At 36.1% G+C, this 25,905-nt stretch overlaps 1 protein-coding gene across 2 annotated transcripts in view; it reads left to right on the forward strand.

Annotated features, from left to right (window-relative positions):
* The window catches only part of jarid2a (jumonji and AT-rich interaction domain containing 2a), a 96,875-nt gene that overhangs the window by 15,129 nt on the left and 55,841 nt on the right, over positions 1-25,905 (forward strand). For both annotated transcript variants that reach the window (XR_012391635.1, XM_001345849.9), the window contains exons 2-3: positions 16,858-16,981; positions 23,464-23,608. Coding sequence is in view for 1 of the 2 variants with exons in the window: in XM_001345849.9 (XP_001345885.4) it covers positions 16,858-16,981; positions 23,464-23,608 (269 nt within the window). In the remaining variant the exon portion in view is untranslated. The remainder of the gene's footprint in view (positions 1-16,857; positions 16,982-23,463; positions 23,609-25,905) is intronic.

Consider the following 25,905-nt stretch of genomic DNA (forward strand, 5'->3'; position numbering starts at 1 on the left):
TAACTTGAACACACTGGAAAGGACCAGTGTCATGTAAAAGGTGTTAAATGCTAAACATCTTTGTTGTTTTAATTGTCTGTTAAAATAAGAATAAGAAGTCATTCTGGTGCTGAGGGCCATTACAGTTTAAAAAGTGGATGGTATTACTTTTGGCGCAATAGGAAAATTTAATTAAAGGCATTCCCATATTTAACTCTTCTTTAAAAAGCCCAGAAAGATAAAGTGCTCTAATAACAGTGTCTGCTTTGCACATGAGTTTGCAGTTCTGTCTCTATTTACATTGTCGTACTTTTCCCATGTGGGTAGTAGGGTGGAATATGTGCAATATATTATGCAAATATAATGAATTTTGATAAATAAAATTATTCTTAAAAGTCACATTACTTCATGTGATGTGGAGAAAAGGTGTGTATCAATCAAGCTATTGCAAGTATATTTATATTAAAGATAATATGCGCAATATGTATTATTATAAAATTAATAATGTATGGGAACATTGATTCAGCCATAATCTTCTTATAATACAAATACAGATTTAATAGATCTGATCATGTAAATGTTTGTACTAACCATACTGCACATTTTTATTAACTTAACAATACCTTACATCTGCGCCACTGTGTGAAAGATATTTTTTTCAGCTCAACTTGATCACAAATTCATCAAGAAGCTGTGTGTAAAATTGAAACTTTGGACAATGAACTTTTAGCAGTTGTTCAATTAAAGTAACAATACTTTTTTTCTCTTATGTTCCTGCTCTCAGCTGTTTCTACCATTTGCTGATGTTAAAAAATAAATAACTGAAGTGACCTTTAATTAGTATTTTGCACTTTAAAAATATATATTTTTGTTTATTCAATTAAGATATTTGTCAGGGTCTTAATTTTTATTCTTTAATACTTTTATATATATTCTTATGTAAAAGGTTCACATTTATGCAACCAATATTTAATAAATTGGTCATTTTTTTCCATACTGTTGCTGACTTTTGTTCTCAGTTTGATCTAGCCGTTCATACATTCCACTTAACAAAATAGGTAAAAGTAAAGTATTCATGATTTGTGCTGATATCAGATTTATATCGGTATCGGTTCATACTGAAGGATGCAATATCGGTATCGTATCGGAAGTTAAAATGTTTTATTGGGACGTCCCTACAAATGGCACTCGCAAGAGAAATTTGAGATATTAAAAAGCATACACAGTGGCCTTTGGTGGATTCACAAAAACAATAACTGCAAAAAATGTAGCTTCTGGGACGTATTTGGCGCTCTTCAGAAATGTATATAGTGGTACGTTTTCAGAATAAGCCTGGACTATATATAATTGTGTATGCCATAAGACATTTTAAGCCTGTCAGCAATATCTAATGTACAAAATGAAAGATAATAAAATACAAAATATATAGAATAATTAATAAAAAACAAAAAAAGTTAAATTATTGCAATCAGTCTTACTGATAAACGAATGCAAAATCCAAGAATTTTTAAAATATGCAGAAACAATTGAATATGTGATATGCAATGCTGAAGAGGAGAATAATGCAGTGTTTTTTTTTCTTGTTTGTTCTACCAGCATGTACCATTTCACCATTTGTACTATTTCACCATTTTGTCTTTAGCTTTTCTCAGCGTATGTGATGGTCGGAGGACAAAACTCACTATAGTTTTCTATTATGGGTAATTATTTTTAGACCAGAATATACTTGTTTAGACTTCACTTATATGGTTTATTTATTTTAGAATTTGTTTCGACAGCTCTGGAGATGCCACAACCTCACAGCTCTAGGGCTTCAGAGGTTGTTCAGCACTCATGTACCCTGCCTAGAGCATTCTTATTTTGGACACTTATTCTGGAATCTACTTCTGGCTCTGGTATATATCTCGGTGGTGATTAAACATGAGATGTAATTAGTTAAGGATATCTCTGACCCTGATGGGCAGTTCCAGAGCAAATAGATTTCACTGAGAGCAAAGTTTCCAATTTATAATAACTGCAAACTATGAATCTTTAATAAGCATTTGCAAATAGTTCAGCTTTTGTAAAGCAGTAATTCTACATTTATAGAATATATATATATATATATATATATATATATATATATATATATATACACACACACACACACACACACACACACACACACACACACACACACACACACACACACACACACACACACACACACACACACACACACACACACATTATTAAGCAGTTTATAAGTTCAGCTACAAATGCTCTATTATTTACTTATAAGAATATCTCATGTGCATGATTGCATTTTCATACTTTTGTTAATGATTAATATGTCACTACTAAATCAAGTATTGACCATAACCAGCGACCTTCTTGCTGTGAGGCGACAGCACTATCTACTGCGCCACTGCTTCGCCCATCAAGTATTGTATTATTTTCAAAACAGTTATTTAAGCAGTTTAAGGACTAAGTTAATCATAAATAAACTATTCAAATGAACATTACACATCTTATTTTGTCAGGCATATAGTAATAGTTGCTGTGTATATTAATAAATGCTTTATTAACACAAATTCCATTTGTGTTGTGAGCTCATCTATTTATACTTTGTAAATTCTTTATAAATGGCATTTAAAGGCTCAGTTATATTTCAAACTGAAAAAGTCAACACAGGGTCATTCTGAAAACGTAGTCCAGAGGACGTTTCTGGAGACTGCAAATTATGTAGCCGGAGGTACGTATGGCTGCATTTAATTTTTTTAGGCGAACGCTACAGGGCTGTATGACGCTGTTCCTTTTGGCGCTTACCGGGTCGACAACCGGGTTTGAGTCCGGGGAAGAGCGGTTCCAGAAATCAGGGAAGACAAAAACAGAATCCAAAAAATGAAATGAATGAGTGAACAACAGGGTGACAATGTGGTAAAATCCGAAAACGTGGTAAAAATCAGACGAGGGCTTTTCTTTTTCTGGACAGCTTTTATAAATCGTTGGCTGGGTTAAGGGAAGTAAGCGGGCGGGCGGGTCAATCTGTAATATGTGTTTGGTTTAGGGAAGGAGGAGGGTGAGTCGATTGGTCGGTCACCCAGTCAATTATTCAGTCATTCAGTTGGTCGATAGTGGCCTCTGGTAGGTTTACGCGAGAACAGCGCCGGCACTCGCGGAAGACATTTGAGATGTGAAAAAGCGCACACACCGCCCTCTCGCAGATCGAGACGTTTTTCGCCATCTCCAGAAACGTCCACAGGACTACGTTTTCAGAATAAACCTGGGTTGAAAAAAAGTTATGAATAACAGTGATTCAGTGCAACAAAATGTTCATTTCTATATACAAAAATAAATCTTTACAGTGCAGTTTAAAAGATTGCTGAATAACAGGAGTGTTCAAATGCAACAGAAATGTTTATAAAGCAAAAACAATATAATACAGGCTTTTGCTCCAACTAAAAAAGGTCAACTCATAGATTTTAATCCACAGAGTAGTTTTTTCTTTTTTTTGTACTTCATTATGTTGCCTTCAAATATTGTGTGAAGTGCATTAAACATATAAGATTAAAGTTTGCAACACAGTTAAAAACCTCAACATCACAGGTAACAACAAATAGCTGCGGATGATCAAAAAGCAGTTAACAAAGCTGATATCAATTTGTTTGACCCAGAGCACAGGTTACTGACTAAGCTCAAACACCATTGTGTTCACATGCTCAACAAACATGTGGCTAAAGTACGTGATGATGCAAAGAGACCCCTATTGACTTCACAGAGTCCTTACACAAATGGATACAGAAGTGTTTAAAAGCAGCCTCCTATCAGCAGGCACTTAATCAAACATGTATTTGGTACTTTGAGTAGTGCAGAAAAATATGCACAATAACATTTCTGAAATTCCAGTATTGACTTGATATGAAAAGGCTGGATATTTTGACAGCACTGGACATAGAAAAAAATGAAGAGAGCACTTCATGGTTATTATCAGCTCTTTGTATTTGCTCATAATAAGTGAATTTTCTTTTTTGTTTTTACTATTTTAAAAACATGTTTATCAGAATAACAAGACAGTATGAATAATAATAAATATTAATAACAATAATACATTTATTCAAAACACAAAAAGAACTCAAAACACATACTTATTAATGGCAAATCTGTAGAAACAATAATACCTTTGAAGTGGCCTTTTCATTCCTTTCCAGAGCCGTATCCTGCATTTCTGTCTTTGTGAACTCATTTCCAGTTCATGTAGCTTTTCAGAAATGAAAAGATTTCATTTTGTCATTTTGAGTAGGTGGTTTTTCTTTGTGATCTCAATGGATGTGTGCCTTTGAGGGATGTTGAATGGCTTATTTGAGAAGCTTATGACAGTCAGTTATTTTATTTATTTTACAATCGATTGCTTGCATGTACTGTGCTGATAGGCCAGCCGGTGTAGGTTTAACATCAGTTTGTTGGTCCTGGGCAAATAAGAGATCCGTTTTATTTCTTTCATGCCAGCTTGCTTTTGTTAACATTAGTAGTAAGTGAGCCGTGTGTGTGTGTGTAAATGAGAGGCCAGTGACTGGTCTGAGACAGATGGGTAGCAAGGTCAGATTTGATATGTTGGCAGGCCCGTCTGCTCCTGCTGCCCTGTTTAAATATGATCTGTGTGAAGCAGAGCTCAGACACAACTACTGCTGGCCTGAATCTCCGTCTGCTCCCTGCACTTTAGGTAAAGATTAAAGCATCCATTTTCCCGATTGTAGCACAAGTTGCTTTTGGATTCAAGTTTGCCCAATCCATAAGGGAGCAATTTAGTCATTAAAGCCATCATGTTTAATAAAAGGCGTTTGACAAGTTATCTGTATGCAAATCAAACCCACACAATTAAACAGTCCTCGCTTTGCTGCCTATTATTCTGCCATTATTCCTCTCACTTTGTCTGTTTTTGTTTGGTTTTTGCTCTTTGTTGATGTTCTGATGCCTAACTTGATCAGGGCTTTAGGCTACAAATGTAAACAAAAGTAAAGTTCTTTCAATTTAACTATGGTTAGTTGATTATAAGTGGATATGTTTATTTGATTATGCTTTGCAGCAGCTTTATCTCTTGAGGAATCATGGTTTGAGTAGAAATGTTAGCAGATGTTACTAATAGATGCATTGGAAATATGCAACAGACAGCAAAAAGTTACATGTCAAAAAACAAACATATTACAATTTTTTTTTAATTCAAAAAACAAGTCACCAACCTAATATGGCTTTGTGAATTGGTGGCTAATTTGAATATAAATGAATTGTTCCATTAAAAAAGGGCCGATATGTTGATAAATTAAGCATGAATGCCCAGCCTTAAACATAACCATCACTGTGACGCCCATTATACGTACATGAAATAGTAAACATTACTAGTCTTCATAGGTTTTAGCATCTCATATACACTCACTGGCCACTTTATTAGGTACCTTACTAGTACCGGGTTGGACCCTCTTTTGCCTTCAGATCTGCCTCGATCTTTCGTGGGATAGATTCAACCAGGTACTTTAAATATTACCCTCAGATTTTGGTCCATATTGACATGACAGCATCACGCAGCTGCTGCAGATTTGTCAGCTGCACATTCATGATGTGAGTCTCCTGTTCCACCACATTCCAGATGTGCTCTATTGAATTGAGATCAGTTGACTGTGGAGACCATTTAAGTACAGTGAACTCTTTGTCATGTTCACATGGTGTGTTATCTTGCTTGAAGTAGCCATAAAGGGATGGACGTGGTCAGCAACAATACTCCGGTAGGCTGTGGTATTGACACGATTCTCAATTGGTACTAATGGGCCCAAACTGTGTCAAGAAAATATTCCCCACACCATTACACCACCAACACCAGCCTGAACTTTTGAAACAAGGCAGGATGATCCTTGCTTTTATGTTGTTGATGCCAAATTCTGACCCTACCCTTTGAATGTTGCACCAGAAATTAAGACTTAGACCAGGAAACGTGTTAACTTCTATTGTCTAATTTCGGTGAGCCTGTACGAATTGTAGCCTCATTTTCCTGTTCTTAGCTGACAGGAGTGACACCTGGTGTGGTTTTCTGCTGCTTTAGCCCGTCTGCATCAAGGTTCAACGTGTTGTGCATTCAGCAATGCTCTCCTCATTCCTCAGTTGTAACCAGTGGTTATTTGAGTTACTTTTGCCTTTCTATCAGCTCCAACCAGACTGGCCATTCTCCTTTGACTGGATATTCTGTAAACCCTAGAGATGGTTGTGCATGAAAATCCCAGTAGATCAGCAGTTTCTAAAATCAGATCTCAGATCAGCCAGATTCTTTTTTAATAGAGTTGTTTTTATGTAGATGTGCTTCACTGAAGTGCTTCAGTGTTGTGTTTGTATATTCAATCTTTTACCACCTTTTGCACACTAAACACTATTTTTAGAATGGAAAAAAAACTCATTAAGTTTCATTCATAAGTCTATAAACATGTGTGTTCTTATTGATTTATTTTAAAATGATTGAGTCATAGAAAAAGGAAACCCCTGTGAAGACCTGTTGCAAAAGTAACCATCAATGGACTAGGAGCAGATAATAAGAATTTATAGTTGAGCTAAACATAAAATAGATATGAACTGCCATGAAATAGTGTTGGAGATGCTGAAAGTAATTGGGCAAGAAACACAGGTTATGAGACTTTGAATGAACTTTGATATGAGTACCACTATTTCATAATGTTGATCCATGTGCAAAAACACAAGCTGTAAACATCACAATCTGTCAAGCGCATGTTTACAAAACAGTGGAAAGTGGAATCCAAAAACCTCCGAGAACAGGTGTTGTCAGTTTGCCATTTCATGTTTTCATGATGGTGAATGCTGAAAGGTAGTTTGTTTTACTAAATATTTACTGTTAATTATTAGTCTATACCGGATTTATACTTTTAGTCATTTCAGCTGCTTCTCCTTTGCATGCTACGGTTTAGCAATGCTCAGCTTGCTTTGGTTTGGTTTTGCTCAGCTCAGTTTGCTTTTCCACTACACAGGGCTTCCTAAAGTTTTTTTTTTTTTTTGGAAGATCTTGAAGTTTTAAAAGGTCTATTCCAAATATTGAAGTCAAATAGGCTTTGACTGAATGCACGTTAGAATAATGTCGCATGAAACATCCAAAGTGTGTCACACATCTAAGGAGAAATGCAACGCTGTATGTCTATGACAACTCAAGGTATCTCACACCAGATGAGAATTTTCTATACTCCATATAATTGTTATTTGATATTAAACAATGCAGATGGAGCAGAACGAATTTAAACAGTCTCCTGGCTGGCTAAAATCCACAGAAAATATGTGGCAATTAAAAACATTTCAGGCTTCCTTGATCTTGTGTTAAGTTCGGCAGAATCACAACATTCCAGAGTGACTAATCAACACTGCTGCTGCCCGTTTTTCATTATAGGTCATGGAAATTCAACTTTATAATTGATAAATGGCAGGAAATTTGACATTTGGTGAGAACCTCGACACTTAAGTGACTGGGATTATTGCTGTAGGTGTGTCGCCCCTACTGCTGTGACATCATTGTAAACACAACATAAACAAACCACATGGCCTGTCTGCGTTAGTAGTGATGATTATTTAAAAAAAACAATCGGTGATCAGCAGTGTTTATTTGTTACGTTTTGCTCGCTTGGATCCTCACATGAGGTGGTATTAAAAAGTACAATGCACTAGTGTAAAAAACCCCAAAAGTGAGCCATAAACTGATTTCACGCGGCTACAATTTTAAAAGCGAAAGTGAGGCTGTGGTGGGGAGAAACCCAGAAGTATCACCTGGAGTCACACAGGAATGGCGCCTGGATCTGTGTTCCTGGCTATAAATCTTATAAGCGAAGAGTAAGTGACACAAGTATATAATTTCACCGCCTTCCGAGTGACCCAAAGGTCCGTTCTGAACGGACAGTGAAAATAAAAAGTGATATCGGACCTCATTTTCAGCTAAGTTAAGGGAAATGGCACTAATTAGGCTAACGTTTTCTTTCCCAAACACACGTTTTAGATGGCATTTATCAAAACTCAAGGTAATGAACTGATTTTTTTTTGCTATGTTAAACTTATCATTATACTGAATTTCGGTACTGAAATGTATAAAATAACCTTTCATTTCCCGCTAACATTTAAGCACTGTTGAGCATATTCTTAAACTCATTTGCCATAGTATTCACCAGCGCTCAACAGACAGGTCATCAGTTTACTGCACGTCACCGATGTTTATCGAGTACAAACACAAACGAGTAATCAGCTGATGAATCAACTGATCTTTAGGGCTTTAAAATGCTCCAGCGTCTGTGTATCTGTGTTTGCACTCGGTGAAGAGCGGTGAACTGATGACTATTAGACAACACAAGGGTGTGCTACAGAGGACTGCATTGTTTTATCGCTCAACGGGTTACATTGGCTGAAGCAGGGAACCACAGTGTTTACCTGATGCCATGAACTGAAGCCCAGGAGGACACTTAAGCGTATTACATATATAGATTGTGGTGCTGTTTAATGCCTAATATGCTTTTAATTGATTAAATTAAACTTAACTGAATGATATTAAAGTGATGTTTACACCATATCTGCATTTTGAAATTGCGGGAACAGCTGGAGGTAGTCAGCAGCATATTGTTGCAATGTTAACAGTGCTGATCCTATACTTCCGGGTTTCTTCCCACCACAGCCTCACTTTCGTTTTTTAAAATGGCAGCTGCAGGAAATAAGTGTATACCAAAACAAACAAACATGCCACACTATGCAGTAAAAAGTGTCATTTACATTAAAACATTGACCTATCAGTCAGATGGTTTTGCATGTTGCTTTAATAATGTTGCAGTTATGTTTTGAGTTGACTAGAAAGTGTTGTCTTGAATCTCCTGAAAAAATATAATCAAGATTTAATTTATTTGCCATGTTGCCATATGTGGCTTATCATGACAGATCTGCTTTGTGCTTGTTCTGAAAGACTCGTCCGCATGACTTCAGACACAATACACCTTTATCAATAATTGACATGGTTGTTGGCAGTGTAATAAAAGCCAGCTCATGGCTTGAAGACGCGTGTGTTGAGAGATGCTGGTGTAATTGTAAGAGCTGCTCGGAGCAACACACCGCACTCACACAAATAGCCAGCTGATGTGGTTAAAAGGGGGATGCATAAGAGCTGTTTTCACAAAGGAACTCATTATGACAGTTAAATGAGCAGCATGAATCTTCTGTTTATTTGATTTCAGAGATATTGTGCTCATGTGCTATCTCCCATTAATACGTTGATATCAGATGATCACTTAAATGGAAAGTTCCATGTACATCAGTTCAGGATACTCTGTGTATTATTGGTATAAACAGGCATGTTTAGTGAAAATAGTGGTGTTATATTGTTGCACTTCTTTAATGATGCTTGTCAAAGACTGCTTGCACAAATAATAGAGCAGGATATCCTAGAATCAGTCACTTAACTGTCAATTTCTAAGCATCAAGCAAGCAAATTTCATTTTAGAATTGGCAGTGGACTTGTCTTGGCATAAAATCAGTGAATTTGGCCCTAAATCCAGAAAGTCTCTGTCTGCCAGTAATTCACGGGCTTTGCTTTTTATTCTAGTGGGATATAGACCCATCTATCAGTCTCATGACTAAAAAAGAAAACCACACTTTGAAGACATTTCAGAGTATAAATACACATTTTTCACAATATATATGATAGTATATGTATATTTAGAAATAATTTTTGAAAGAAATCAATACTTTTATTCATTAAATATTCAATTAATTCATCAATAGTGACAGTAGCTGTGTGTTCACAGCAGAGGCGGTGAAAGCGTCAAAGTTCCCTCTGGACGCCCTGGCGACAACGCTGTCTGCTCGTACAACTTCGCCGGCAAGAGCGTCAAAATTCACTACATTGATCTTGTTTTGAAAGGAGCTTTTGCAGCATATCTGCAAACTAGTTACATTCCCGCATAAAAACATGCTTTCTGTGTGGAAATTTTGCGCACTTTTTATCAAATTTATTTAATTATGGAAGATCAAGTTGTGTGTGGTGTGACTTTGCTCCACTTTATCAAAATGTGTCCATATGCCCGAAATATTCTGAAGCAGCAATACTGTTTTGTATTGTTGCATGAGTTTCCCGCTTAAAAAAAAACTATATATATATATATATATATATATATATATATATATATATATATATATATATATATATATATATATATATGTATGAAATAATTGGAAATTCGCAATAATGCAATAATCAAACCCTTGGGAACAACTGTCGTCGTAATCAAAGTTGACAGGACTGACTTTTCTAAACTCCTCTCAAGCGGTGGACTTCTTTATTCTGATTGCTTGCCGCTGAACCGCGTCATAGCTTATTACCATAAAGTTGACTTGATTTCAACTCTCCTCGACGATCAGACCGGCAAAGATGCGCCACGCTGCTCCTCCTCAACACCTATCACCGCCAGCTCCCATTGAAAATGAATGACTTCCGGCTACTTTGATGCTCTTGCTGCTTTCGCTGTGAATACACAGTTAGATATTTGGCACATCACTTTGTTTCTAAGACCGTATTATGCTATACATTTGCGGTGTCAAACTGAATTCCTGGAGGACCTTCAACAGACCTATCTATAGGTTTCAAACAAGCCTAAAACACTCAATTAGTTTGATTAGGTGTGTTTAATTAGGGTTGGAACTAAACTTTGCGGAGCTGCAGCTCTCCGGGAACTTGGAGTTTGCCACCTGTGATATAAATGCTGAAAGTAAATACACAATGGTTATTGTTATTGTGTTTATTGTTCATTCTGCATTCTCTAATTTTGGGTAAAGAAAAAAAAGCAGTTTGAGTCTCTTTAAATGCAAATGAAGTGCCTCTCTTCATGCCCTTACCAGAAGGTGTTGCCATTACTCAGTTACTCAGCCATCATTGTTTTTTGAAATCTTGTCAGTTTAAACTTCTCATTAATGAGTTATGTCCAAGTGCACAAACAGAAAGCTGCCTGTCAGATGTGTGTTGCATATTAGGTAATGATGTAACAATTGACTGATAGTGGGAAAGTGGTTAAAGATGCAGCATGAGCAGTTTTTAATCTAAACTAGCCTGTAAAATTTCGAAAACTGAAGCAAAAACAGAAGGGTCTGCATCAGTTTTGTGGAACTGCTGGCCTGCTACTAAAAACATCTGATGGAAACAGCAGTCGATAGGAATGAGATGCAGATGCACTCTTTTCCAACAGGTGGTGCTTATTAATCATAGTGATATAGTGTTTTCTAGGTTACCTCTGTAAACAAACCATTACTGCTCTTTTCAAAACCAGAAAATACCACCTAAAGTTTTCTAAAGACAGACAGTTCTCCTTGAAGATGTGTTCATGATATAGTATAACATACAAGAAGTTTATACATTATAGGAAATAAAGGTAAGCTATCAGTCAAATGTGCAGAATCAGCGTATGTGGTTCCATATATTAATATAGACCTTTTTCTTGGCAGCTGCATGGAGGGCACCATAGCGACAAGTGTCTTCCGGTAGAATGTTTAGAACTTCCGTTTGCAACATTTACAACAGGTAATTTGCTCTCTGAAAATTAGTTTCAATAGCGTTTTGAGTGGATTATGGAGTGTTTTTGTGACACACAACTTTGAAAGGTGTGTGTTAACGCCGTTATAATCTGTCAGATTTGGTTCAAGCGAGAGAGAAAAACTTTATTTTAGTTCACGTGTCTGCCGCCAGAAATACAGTGTGTGTGTGTTCCCGACCTGTCAGCTGTTAGCTAAGCGGCTCTCCAATGCACGCGCACGCACACACAGACACACACGCAAATACTAGAGCAAACCAGATTACTGACATAAAACTTAACAGGTGTGTAAGTTATACAATTTACAAAAATGACCAATTAAAGTCTGTTACTGATACTCTGCTGGCTGATTTGCATGTTGATTCTAATCGTGAGCTGTTTATGTTTATGTTAGTGGGACAGTACAGTAGGCTATTTGTGTATGTCAAACATTTTGGTGAATTACATTTGTTTTGGTTGGTTAAATATTTGAAAGAAAGAGAAAATGTTGACTTTAGCGATGACAAGGCTTCATTTAAACTGCACAAGATGCCGTTTGACAACAAGGAGATAATGCCTCACAGCAGTTGTTTTCCATCTTGTTAGATCGCATTTTTTTTAAAGTAAGTTCAGGAGGTGGCGCTGTACATCAGCAGTATTAGTTCAAAGACGTTAAAAGGGAATAAAATAGATTAAAAATATTGTTTCAAAGCTGTCCAAATATGACAGTTTATATGCATCAGCAGCCGACCAGAAGTTCTTAGCATTCTCCTTGCGCATACACGCAAAGCATAAAGACCTATACTCTTTGATTTTGTTATTATAATTATTATTCTTTGTTTTTTACGATGTGGATGTCATAATTGTAAGATTTTGGTATTATTTTGATTGTTTAACATTCAGCATGTACAACAAAAAAAAACGCTGATAAAAGTTTTTGTTCGCGTTAGTCAAGCTAACCTCTATAAACTATGTCTGTATATTATTTATATAAATAAAAAAGCGCAGTCTGAGAGTTTTATTTATTTGATAGTTTATTTGACATTTCTTGTTTGTAAAGGCTAATACAAATAAAAAGTGAAAAATATTTTTTTGTATTGTTTTTATTAAAAAAAAAAAAGTTATAAGAGCCTGGAGGTATTATTATAGACTTTGCATATTCAGTTTGCAGACATTTGTAGGTACAGACATCCGTTGTGTACGTTCTTGGTAGATTTTCCTGTGTTTTTAATATTGTCCATATCAATATCGGAATTATATTGTATCGACTGAAATTAAGAAATATAAGTCTGTAAAATAACTTTTAAAAGTGCTGATGACTGTGATAGTACATGTTGTATAGTTGTCTTTCAGGTTGCATCTCAGCTTTAATGCGCTTTTCAAATAAACAAAAAACAAAGGAGCTGCTTGCCATCGCGACAGCAATAAGATCCAATGGACAGCCGATCGCTTTCACTCCAAAATGGTGGAATCAGGGGCTGTTGCTGGGTGCTGCTGTTGCAATGTTCTATTAAGTTTTGCCTTTTGATCATTCTAAGCTCTTTGGTGGGATATAGAGTAGCTCCTCCCCTTAAAAATATGATGCTATGTTGATGTGCGAATCCGCAGCTGTTTCCTTTCTAGACTCGCGCTTTTGACCAGCCATGTATCCTTTGTAGATTTTACCAAGTGTCTTGAAGGGGCGGGGCGGGGCGGGTCATGTCAGATACTAGAGAGCATTTTTATTGGTCAGAAGATTTGATGAGAAACTGAAGTATGACGCAAAAAAATTGTTGATTATGTTTGTATCAGTTTAATATCTTCTAAGCGCAAGTTTTGTCAGTTTTGGAGTACACTAGCTAATAGATATCCTTAAAATAATACTCTTACTAACATCTAAAAAATGTATTATTATTTCACAGGACCTTGTGACTTTCTTTGCAGCAGTTATGTTACTTCATCAAATCAAGAAAGATGTAATCAAGTATTGCTGGTATTTTTATGTGTTTTGGACCAAACGTCTTATTTGGCAGATCTCGCCGTCTTAGTCACTTCCAGGTTTTTATTCTGAAAGCCATTAAAAAAACAAGTGCTATTTTTCATGTGGTGCGCTTAATGACTCTAACAGTGTGATAAAGTCTGCTGTGTTGGTTCATTGGGTTGGATTGCTTTCTCACCACTCCAGAGTTCAGCCAATCTCAGACCAATTATTTTGGTGCAGATCTAAAACAGTATCATGTTCACTATAGGTGCTGGTTCACATTGAGTCAAAGACAAACAAAATAATATCAAATGCACAACAACAACAAAACTGGCCATGTTTACCTGAATGTAATAAGTTGCAGGTATTTCAGTGTGTTAGATAACTAGAGTATAGAAGCAGTGCTTACTGATGTGGAGATTTACTCCTTTTGGAATGGATTTTGTGCTTTGGAAATGCAGATCTATTTCATACACAGCAACACTAGGCCCTAAAGGAAGTCAAACCTGTTAACACAATAATGGACTCTTTTAAATCATAATTACAGATGAGGTTTCTAGAAGGTCAGGGAATCATTTATTTTTTTTGACTAGTAGTCTGAGAATGGTGGCTTCCACTTTCTAATGTCTTTTTTTGTGGGCCCATACATGCATAATCTCATAAATAATACAGCCTGGCCTCTACCTGTGAAATGTCATGTTGTTTTTGGTTTGCGCTGACAGGGACTTTCACATGAGCGCCACAATATACCTGTGGAGCTCCCCAGAGAGTGGCACTTTCCTCCTGTGCCGTGAGGAGGCCCTGAACTGAGGTCAAACACTTCACGTTGATATAATCAGCTCCAGTATTTCAAGTCACTGGCGCTGGGGGGAGGACAGCTTAATTGTCAATCTTGTGATCAGGATCAGTTGACTGAAATAAGTCTGATTTGTTGTGATAGCAGTACAGCAGATATGAAGAATATTAAATGTCTTGATGAAAGCCTGGTGCTTTAAAAGCTCACAGTGTTCATGTTAACACACATACACATACACACACCACTGCACAGCATTCCTGTGCTTGACCTGTGATGTGTCAAGCTTAACAGAACAGATGCTTCAAGAGGACATTTCTTTCTTTCTTTCTTTCTTTCTTTCTTTCTTTCTTTCTTTCTTTCTTTCTTTCTTTCTTTCTTTCTCTTCTCATTTTTTCATGTTTACTTAGCCTTTTCTTTCCTTCCCTCCTTCATCACATCCTCTTTTTTACTTCTTTCTTTCTTTCTTTCTTTCTTTCTTTCTTTCTTTCTTTTTTTCTTTCTTTCTTTCTTTTTTTTCTTTCTTTCTTCATTTCTTTCTTTCTTTTCTTTTTTCTTTCTTTTTCTCTTTTTTATGGCTCTATCTTTCTTCGTGTCTTTCTTTCTTTCTTTCTTTCTTTCTTTCTTTCTTTCTTTCTTTCCTTTTTTCAGTTCCTTTTTCTTTTCTTTCTTCCATCCTCACATCCTATTGTCCTTCTTTTCTTCATTACTCCTTTCTTTTCCTTCCTCTTTCTATTCTTTTCTTTTCTTTCCTTTTTCTCTTTCTTTTCTTTCTTTTTCTCTTTTTCTGGCTCTATCTTTCTTCATGTCTTTCTTTTGTTTCCATTCTTCCTTTCTTCCTTCTTTCTTTCCTTCGTTGCTTCCTTCCTTCCTTCCCTCTTTTTTTCCTGTTTATTTTCATTTTTCTTTCTTTCCTTCCATCCATCCTCTTATCTTCTTTTTTACTTTTTTTGTTTTCTTTCTTCCTTCTTTCCCTCCTTTTTCCATGTTTGCTTTCCTTTTTCTTTAATTCCATCCTCACATCCTTTTTCCATCTTTTTTCCTTTGTTACTCTTTTCTTTTTTCTTTTCTTTGTTTTTTCTTTCTTTTTTTTTCTTTCTTTCTTTAGCCTCTATTTTTCTTGGCTCTATCTTTCTTCATGTCTTTTTTTGTCTCCATTTATCCTTTTTTCTTTCATTCCTTGGTTCCTTCCTTCCTTTCTACCTTCCTTCCATCCTTCATTTTTTTTCTTTCGTTTTCTTTCTGAATCTGATTCATTATCCAGTTCAAGTTGGTGCCTTTTTTTTACCTTGAAGCTCAACAGCTTGTTTGTTTAAACTGTCTTCAACTATTTGCAAATCCGTTTTCTAGCATCTTCTACATTTGAAGCATTTCCAAGAGGAAATATATTATTTTGACATCCATCCTTTCACACTGAGGACAATTGAAAGACTCACACATAACTTTTAAAAAGATGAAAACATACAGTCTGTTATTAAAAAAGGCAACATGATAGATTTACATTCAGAGAAACACAAATTATTAAGCATTATTACTTTATTAAAAACACATAAATATAAACTAAATAAGAACACATTTTAACACATCATCAACCAAAAGATATTTGTGGGTCCTTGGCATTAAAACTTGAATGCTATTAACTTAACAGTTTGTTGTCTTTTCCAAGCTTGTTCTCAGTCATGTCCTTTAAAGTCACTAAACTGTTATGTTAAAAGTTTAACACTTTATAAGTGATCACATTACTGGAGCTTTGTTTTGAGGCTTTAAGAGAAATGTGAAAAACAGTGAGGTCATTCAGCTACCTAATGTGAAAGATGTCTTACTACAGGGTTTTCTGTGGGGAACAAGTGTTATACTAACACTGACCGCATTTGTTGTGATTGCTTTCAGAGCATTTAGTAATAAAAGGCTTTCTGACACGTGCTGGAATTCAGAAACTGCAGCCAACAGCACTATTTATAGCACAGTCAGTCCTCTGTGCTGTTTTTTTTTTTTCTTCTCCTGTCCATATTCAGTGTTTGTCAGTTCTTTTATTTGTTGTAATAAAATCACATGGGTTTTTCCAATTGTTTAGCTAATTAATGTTTATTTAGAGAGCACATGTTTTTGCTTTAGGTTATCTGTTTTGTTCTTACCGCTCTATAATGAACTTTCTCCTTCATGCCAGATGATGATGGGATTGTTTACTTCCTCGAAATTGGATTAGTTTGTTATGTCAGTGTTGGATCTTGATTGATGCACACCATGCAAGGTCTGAAATCAGTGAGAGCTTGGAGCAGAAATAGGCTAAATCGAAATGAGCAAAAGTCTATTCATACTAATAATAACTCTAATAATGAGCTCCTGTGATTTATACTCTCGAGCATAATTGTTGTTTTCCCAGAATTTCAGTGTGTTTACAAATGTCAGATATATTTCAGTGAACAGTGCAGCAAGCTATAATTACATTTTATTGTCTGTTTTTGTTTCTTTACTAAAATCCACACAAATGAATCATTTCTGAATAAATTCATTTGAATGATCGATTTTTACACTTCTGTTTACATGAACTCTTGTGTGTGTGTCTGCAGGATGATAATGATGGGATCCCGTGGTCAGAAGAGAGAGTGGTCCGCCGGGTGCTCTACCTCTCACTTAAAGAGTTTAAAACGGCTCAGAAGAGTAAAGTGGAGAACGGCACTGGAAGAGTTAATGGTGAGTTTTCCTCTTTCCTAGAGCAGTGCTTTCAGAGATCTAGAGACTACAGATAAACACTGACCTTTAGAGCAGCTGCAGCAAAGAACTCACTTCCTTGACCCTCAACATCTGACACTGCTGCTTTTAGCTGCCGTTCTGAACCCCTTCAGGGAAGGATATGTGGAGAATATCACATTTTGGGCCAGATATACTAACTCCCTGCTCCAACGAATGGTCTTTTTGGTCTTTATTATTGGGGATGCACTGAAATAAAAATTCTCGGCCGAAACCGAAAATCAAAAAAAGAGGAAAGCAAATAAAAACAATTTAAAAATGCAACAAATATTTATTTGGGCCCGAACTACAAAACCGGATTTAAAACAATTTAAGGATCTGTTTTGATTAAGTTGAACACTAGCACTAGTTTGATCATATATAAATATCATTACAACTATATTGTATAAATATTAATATAACTGTTGGCCTACATCATGTGCACACACTACTTCAGCTTTCCATCTTGGTCTGGATCATTTCGTGCATGCAGCTTTATTTGTGCATAGTAATGGTCTTATATCGTCGATCAAAGACAGTTGCGATGAAGTGCAGAGGATCAGAACAGAAAACACATGTTGCTTCACCCACCACGTGCAAGCCTTGATTTCTGTTTACATCCTCATGACATACTGTTTCGGCCGCGTTGTTTCATGATAAAAAATCTTACGTCCACCAAAGTGCACTTTTGGGCCATTTTTAGCTGAATTTTTTCAGTGGCCGAATATTTAATGCATCCCTAGTTATTATATTGTTGGTATTTATTAAGCACACACAGCAGAATATTGCTGAAAAAGCATGGAGCTATTTTTGCGACTGGCCTTACTGAGTTTGCATTTGTAGAAGTTTCTTGGTCAGATGCTAATTTTATGGGGGGAGAGCGTTTAAATCAATCGTGCAATATGATGTAGTATCTTTTGCATTCTATAAATTATTGGTCGTTGCTTGAATAACAACTTAAGCATTGTTTGAAATTAGTTTTAAATGTTGATATTACTGCAGTTGTTGATGCTGGGTGGAGAACAGAACAGATAGCATAAGAACACATCATCTGAACATATCATTTGCCAAATGTGTAATTTTGAAATTACCTTAGGAATTAAAAGACACATTAGAACAAACAATTTTGGTGAGTCTCAAAATACCAGCATGATCTTATAGTCACTGCTTAATTTGAGCCTGATCTTGCCAGATGCTGTTCCAAAAAAGTCAAATATTGAAATATTCGTGTTTTGCGTTCTTCTATATATTTTAATGGATCCAGCATTAACTTGTGCGTGGTGAATACCTGCATGTGTGTGTGTGAGAGAGAGAGAATGTGATTGAGTGCAACCGAAGCCTGTGTGGACTGTGCGCGCACGCACACATAATGGTAGTCACCACTCACATGTTAAAGCAAAAGTCACGTTAAACTATTGACCCTGAACAGTATTTTCAGCCAATCATCTTTCTTATGTTTACAATCACTCTCATTGTTTGGTGATTGTTTCGCGCGCAGTGAGCAGCAAAATAAATGACATAGTGGCCTGTCTAAATAGTATTTGTATTTTTAAAATGGCAGAGAGGATATGAGTCAAGCATATTTTCATTCTTTAAAACCACCAGTAAATCTGAAAATGAGCCTGATCAATACAGCAGGAAATCAGGATATTTATCAGGATAGCAGAATGTTTTTATTGTCCATGTTTGACATTTAATGTTAAAGGGCAACAAAATAATTAAAGACCATTCAGAAATGTGATGCTCTTTTTTTGTGCTATCACCAATTAAGGACATCATGTTTCAAGAAAACTGAAATTGTGTGGTGGACGTCAGTCACTGTAACTTTTATTTTCTGGTTTTGTTCCAGAAATTATTCATTTACAAACTAAACACTGCTTATAGTCCTCTCAGACAGGCTTCTTGAACCTGAACTGTCAAAAACGCTATCTCACATAAATACATTCAGATATGGATTACTGTTAGTGAACATAAGGCGTGCGAGATGAGCACATGTATAATGTCCATTTCTGAAGATTTTGCAGTTTTTTGCAATATGAGTTTTCTTTTTTTACAGCGCATTATATTCTGTGTCCTGATTGGCTGTAGACCATTGTCGATCAATCTCCCGTGTCATGTTACCTATACAATACAGAATGCGTTCCGTATAAAAATAAAGCAGGGTCATGTGAAAGGAGTTGAGGATCCAAATGCAGGTTTTATTAGGAAAATGGTCAGGCAAGCAATGATCAACACAGGGGCAAACAGATATACAGAAAATCCAGAGTTGTGGTCAGTAAACAGGCGAAATGGCAAGGCAAGGCAAGTTTATTTATATATTGCACATTTCATACACAGTGGCAATTCAAAGTGCTTTACATAAACAAGAATAAAAGAGACAAGTGTAAGAAAATGAAAACAAATAATAAAAATTATAAAAAATAAGATAAGAATAAAATAGTCAAAAGGCAGGCAGCAGACAGGAATAAACAATACAACAAACCAAGGGTCTAACACGGCAAGGCAAGGAAAATGTGTCGTAATGTTCACAATGACAGATAAACAAGACTCAGCAACTGTTGTGTGTGTGTCTGTGCTGCTTTTGAAGTCCATGCAATCCGTCCTGAACAGCTTCAGCTGTGTGTGTTATCAATCAGTGGAAAACAGGAACAGGTGTGAATGTGTGATACATGACAGGATTTGTAGTCCATATGGTGACAGATATTTAGTCCTGTGTGAAAGTGAATGATTCCCAGCGATCTACAAGCCTGGATTGCTGGTGATTGTGACAAGCGGACTACTTTGTGGATTTCTGAACGAGAGACCACTGTCATCAATTTTTTTATAAAATAGACTAACTTTCGGATCAAGAATATTGATTATTTTTTTAGCCCCCCCATAAGTTTTGTAGCTCTTTGTAGAGGAAAAAAAAACATTGTGCCGTGCTTGGTCATAATAGATCATCTGCACATTATGAGCATCGGCTCTGTTTATTTGCCACTGTGCTAAATTGTGCTGGGCTTATTGCGTTGGTTGATAAGTAAGTGAGATCTTACATCTTTGTCCTTTAATTTGAGAATTGTCTGTAAATCATCTGCAGAAATTTCCACACCCATCAGTGCTTTTTTATAGTTGCACAAATTTTTGCCATATTTGATAAATTTCTCCATTTGGTTCTCAATAACAGTAGCTGTATTATGATTTAAGAGCGTTTATGTATTTTTACTAGAAAACCTAATGAAAATCTTCTTTTCAATGGTGAGTTTTAAGATATTTGATGGATTGTGATGGCGATGACTAAGCTCATGTATATTAATGAGCTTCATACTGATATTGCCAGGTAATCTTTCCAACATATCCAGGCATAGTTAATATTCATGAGCAGAACTTTTACCATGGTCACATTTACAAACTCGTATGATGAATGCCATTTTAGCTTTTAGAAAGCCAGTTTTATAAATGTTTAATGTTTCATCACATACCAATGACCCTATAAATAATCACATCAAATCAGTCACATTCCAGTGTTTTTGCTAATCAAAATGGAGAAAAATTGCCTTCAGTTTAACTTTTTTTTAATCATCAAATACAGAGGAATGTGCAGTTTAGTGTGAAATTTAAAGGTGTTTGAAGAACTGTTTCACCTTAGATTCTAAGACGATGCATCTGTGACACACTCAGGGGAGCACATATCACTATGGGACTCTTCTGTATTTCCACAGCCTCTCTCAACGGTCCATTAGGAATATTATTGTTCTACTATGATTGCGCTGAAAATGTGTGAGCAAAGTAAACGCTGTCCTGAATAATGCAGTCTCTGTATGGGCTGTGCAGGGCTCTGAGTGCGCTGTAATGTACTGAACTCGGTGACCTGCTGGGCTCTGTATGGCGCAGTGCATCATCTCGCAGAGAATGTCAAGGGCATGAGCAGAGCACCTCGTGAGCTCACCGCTTTATGCGCTTTCAGTCACACTTGAGGATTCCTCTCAAATTAGTTTGGAATCAAAAGCATAGTGCTGGATTTCAAAGAGACTTGCATATTCTCTGTAATTATATCAGGCATCTGTCTGAATTTTGTGTGATGAGTTAACCTGTACAGTCTTGCATTTTTTATTTATAATGGCATCATTTACTTGTTTATATTGCAAATATGTAGATTTTATATATTCTAAAATACAAAATATTAACTAGATGCTAAATATCATTCTATATCATAAACTGTATCATTGACTAGAGATCATTTCAATGTGGTCATGTCATTGGCCCATGAACATTTCCTGCTTGTTAACAAATTATTTCATAACTGTAATAAGAGACAATTCAATCACAACCTAATGTTAAAACAGCTATCATAACATTATTTATTATCTTTTTGGATTTTCAGAAACTATAGTTATTAAAAATGTAAAACAGGAAATACGTTGAGACCATTGACCACCCTCAAAATGGTCTATAGATGTATTTTCTATACAATATGCATGTAAATGTAAGCATCATAAAATATAAAATGCAATACATGAACAGATATTGCAAATGAGTTTTTCAGATAATTTTATTTCTATTTTGTGAATATTCCTATTATTTGGACAAAAAATGAACAGAGCTAAATAAAATAAAACTACACTATTGTTCAGTATGTGGACCGTAGGTGCTTTTATTAATTAACTACATTTATTTAAGAAGTAGTCTGACTTTGGCATTAAGAGTGTATACTTTTTTCGCAGAATTTATTAGCAAAACATAACATTATTTTCAGTTATTTTTTATATAAATATATAACTTTTAAATACAATTATGAATATATTTAGTAATAAAATATAACTATATAATAATACTTGAAATTTTAACAAAATGCAATTAAACGTACACAAAGGCCAAATACATGTTATAATTAAAACTGCAAGCAGCAATGAAAGGGACCTCGCACCCGGGCTCACCACCACCCGGTGGCCTTAGGATAACAGAGAACAGCGGACAATAATAAATTGAGCTGATACATATAAATAAATCCTAAGAAAAATCAGAGATTTATGCCAAACTTTCTTCTGTCAGCAGGTGGCGCTGTATGATTGTAACTCAGTGTTGGCATGTAGATGTCTTTAGGAAAGTAATATCATTGAACATGTGAATTTTCAGGCAAATCGGTTATAAGTTATTATAAGTATATGAGTTCTAAGTATTTCCTCATCCACGGCGATACACTGAACTTTCTCAGTCTGCCACAGACACGCCCTTCGACGAAAACTCTAGATCTTTACAATTTAACATCACAAAGGGCTTTGGATTATACTGACAAATAGACTCGATAATAAATAAAATTTAATAAATTTATTAAATAATAAATTATTATTTAATATTAAAATTTCTAGGAGGCATTTGTTACACTGTAAAACATGTAATTTCCTGTTGCCAGCAGGTGGCGCTATAACAGTAACTGAATATTGACATTAAACGTGTTCAGGTCAGGACTCTAATCAAATGTATGGATTTTGAAGCAGATCAGACAATGCATGTCTTATAACAACTTTCTGTTTCGTAGTGAAACATCAACATTTCTGAGAGCGCCACGGACACGCCCTTTGACGAAAACTCTAGATCTTCACAATTTAACATCGCTAAGACATTTAGATGAAAATATCCAATTTTGGCTGTTGATCTGCTAAAATCCCTAGGAGAAATACAAAGCCTGGAAATGGCCTTTTTTGTCAGAGGAAGTTAAAAATATCTAACTTCCTGTTAGTTGTGAGATTTCGCTCCAAGAGACTTTTTGTAGGCATTGGCATGTTTGAGGTGTGTGCAAATTTTTGCATGTGTGTGTGAAATGTACATTGGGGACCACTCTGTCAAAAGTGCATAGGTGGCGCTGTTGAGTCATTTTGCCAAACTCAGAACAATAATAAACAGAGCCATTCTAATAGGGCCTACGATCTCATGAGGAACCATAAGTATTTTACGTTTTGTCAGTTTAGTGGCTAGTTCGTGGAAGCTCAGTCGTACGAAAATGTACGATTTTAAAAAGGAGGTGTGTCACCTATATTTCTTCTAGGGCCCCATACATGTTGTGAGATCCATAGTTTTTATTCTCAATTAATGATCACGTTTTGCAATTGCGAAATCAGTAAGGGGATAGATGAACTATTTATTTTCTATTTATCTATTTTATTTTTGCCCAATTTAACACTGAAATCTTAGATAAACGTAACAGGACACTATACACACTTTGATTTTGCTCTTTATTTCCTGTCAGTTCATTCTGAGTGTCCACTCATGTTTGTTCACCACAGTGCTTACACTTAGTGATTTGAAAAATCCTCTTCTCCATTTCAGAGACATTTTAAAGTGTTTCTGCTCCCTTTGGATTAGTTTATTTCTTGCGAACAGATCGGCTTAAGAACAGCATGGAGGAATTTGTTTGCTTTTCTGTTCATGTTTGCCTGTTTATATCTGAACCACATCTCCTTCCCCAGGCTCCTTTGCTAATGGTCATCTGAATGGATCGGGCACTAAAGCTGGCCTGTTTGTGGGAAGCTGTAAGTCAGAACGGACCCAGCATGCAGTGCAGAGCAAAGAGCGCAACCATGAGTTCTCTATGGACGGGCCTGCCAGGAAGAAGTGAGTTTACTTAGACCTGCACTTTATTGTGGTTTTGTGTCATTCTGTGTTAGTGCATGGTTAAAAAGAGCTTTAATGGATGAATAAATCATCATTCATGAACTAAGTGGGAAAATAGCAGTGAATGGACTGAAATGCTATCCCTTTATGTATCTTTCAGTGGTAAAAGATATAATGTTTCTTTCTAGGTTGAATCAGTGATTGTTCATCAGCAAAATGTAACTGGTTTTTGAGCTAATCAATGATGGATATCCTGCTTGGTTGATTCTTGTTTGAACATCAAGTGCTTGGAAGAAGCATCAAAGCACAACATATGCTCTTGGCCAATTAAAAATGACTTGCACAGTCAGGCTTTTTGCTTAGCTTTTATATATCAGACCCAAGTGCTTCCCTCCGCAGGTCTTCTGTATGATTAGATTAGCATCTCTTTTCCCACCAAATGATTCAGATCATTGTGCTTCTGTCCTTTTCCTTTTTATGGACTTTGAGTCAATAAACTGTAGCTATTAAACTAGAGGCATTTTATATAAAAAAGAGGAATAAGTCAGAGATTGAATCCAATAAAAGAAGGAATGGCCTATTTCAACACATAAATTTAAGTTTGTTTTTAGGAAACTACAGTGATTTATTATTTTGAATATTAATGCACAAATGAATGCATCAGATTTTGTAATTTACTTGATACAGTTATCCTTCTACCTACCAAAATACATGAGAAGGGTATAAACGGAAGTCGCGGCCAGCACCAAGTGGGTGGGACTTGAGCTCCAAGTAGGCTGTATTAAGCTGGAGTTTTTATTTATTTAATACCTTGGAGTCTAATATTGTGCTTTATGGTTGTCTGCACCTATCCCAACTCTTTATCCAACCTCACAGTAACATGTTGTGTTTTATTTACATCTACACCTACCCCAACTCTAAAACCAACCTCACAGTAACCTGATGTGTTTTATTAATGTCTGCTTCATCCAAACTACCTAAACCCAACCTCACAGTAACTGTTTTGTTTTATAAATGTCTACACCTAACCCAACCATAAACCCAACCTCACAGTAACTGCTGTGTTTTTTTAATGTCTACACCTACCCCGACCATAAACCCAACCTCACAGTAACTGTTGTGTTTTATTAATGTCTACACCTACCCCGACCATAAACCCAACCTCACAGTAACTGTTGTGTTTTTTTAATGTCTAGACCTACCCCGACCATAAACCCAACCTCACAGTAACTGTTGTGTTTTTTTAATGTCTACACCTACCCCGACCATAAACCAAACCTCACAGTAACTGTTGTGTTTTATTAATGTCTACAACTAACCCTAACCCTAAACCCAACCTCACAGTAACTGTTGTGTTTTATTAATGTCTAGACCTACTCCGACCATAAACCCAACCTCACAGTAACTGTTTTGTTTTATAAATGTCTACACCTAACCCAACCCTAAACCCAACCTCACAGTAACTGCTGTGTTTTTTTAATGTCTACACCTACCCCGACCATAAACCCAACCTCACAGTAACTGTTGTGTTTTTTTAATGTCTAGACCTACCCCGACCATGAACCCAACCTCACAGTAACTGTTGTGTTTTATTAATGTCTACAACTAACCCTAACCCTAAACCCAACCTCACAGTAACTGTTGTGTTTTTTTAATGTCTAGACCTACCCCGACCATGAACCCAACCTCACAGTAACTGTTGTGTTTTTTTAATGTCTACACCTACCCCGACCATAAACCAAACCTCACAGTAATTGTTGTGTTTTATTAATGTCTACAACTAACCCTAACCCTAAACCCAACCTCACAGTAACTGTTGTGTTTTTTTAATGTCTACATCTACCCCGACCCTAAACCCAACCTCACAGTAACTGTTGTGTTTTATTAATGTCTAGACCTACCCCGACCATAAACCCAACCTCACAGTAACTGTTTTGTTTTATAAATGTCTACACCTAACCCAACCCTAAACCCAACCTCACAGTAACTGCTGTGTTTTTTAATGTCTACACCTACCCCGACCATAAACCCAACCTCACAGTAACTGTTGTGTTTTATTAATGTCTAGACCTACCCCGACCATAAACACAACCTCACAGTAACTGTTGTGTTTTATTAATGTCTACACCTACCCCGACCATAAACCCAACCTCACAGTAACTGTTGTGTTTTTTTAATGTCTACACCTAACCCAACCATAAACCCAACCTCACAGTAACTGTTGTGTTTTTTTAATGTCTACACCTACCTCGACCATAAACCCAACCTCACAGTAACTGTTGTGTTTAATTAATATC

This window comes from Danio rerio, chromosome 16 (genome assembly GCF_049306965.1).
Source record: "Danio rerio strain Tuebingen ecotype United States chromosome 16, GRCz12tu, whole genome shotgun sequence".
Lineage (NCBI taxonomy): Eukaryota > Metazoa > Chordata > Actinopteri > Cypriniformes > Danionidae > Danio > Danio rerio.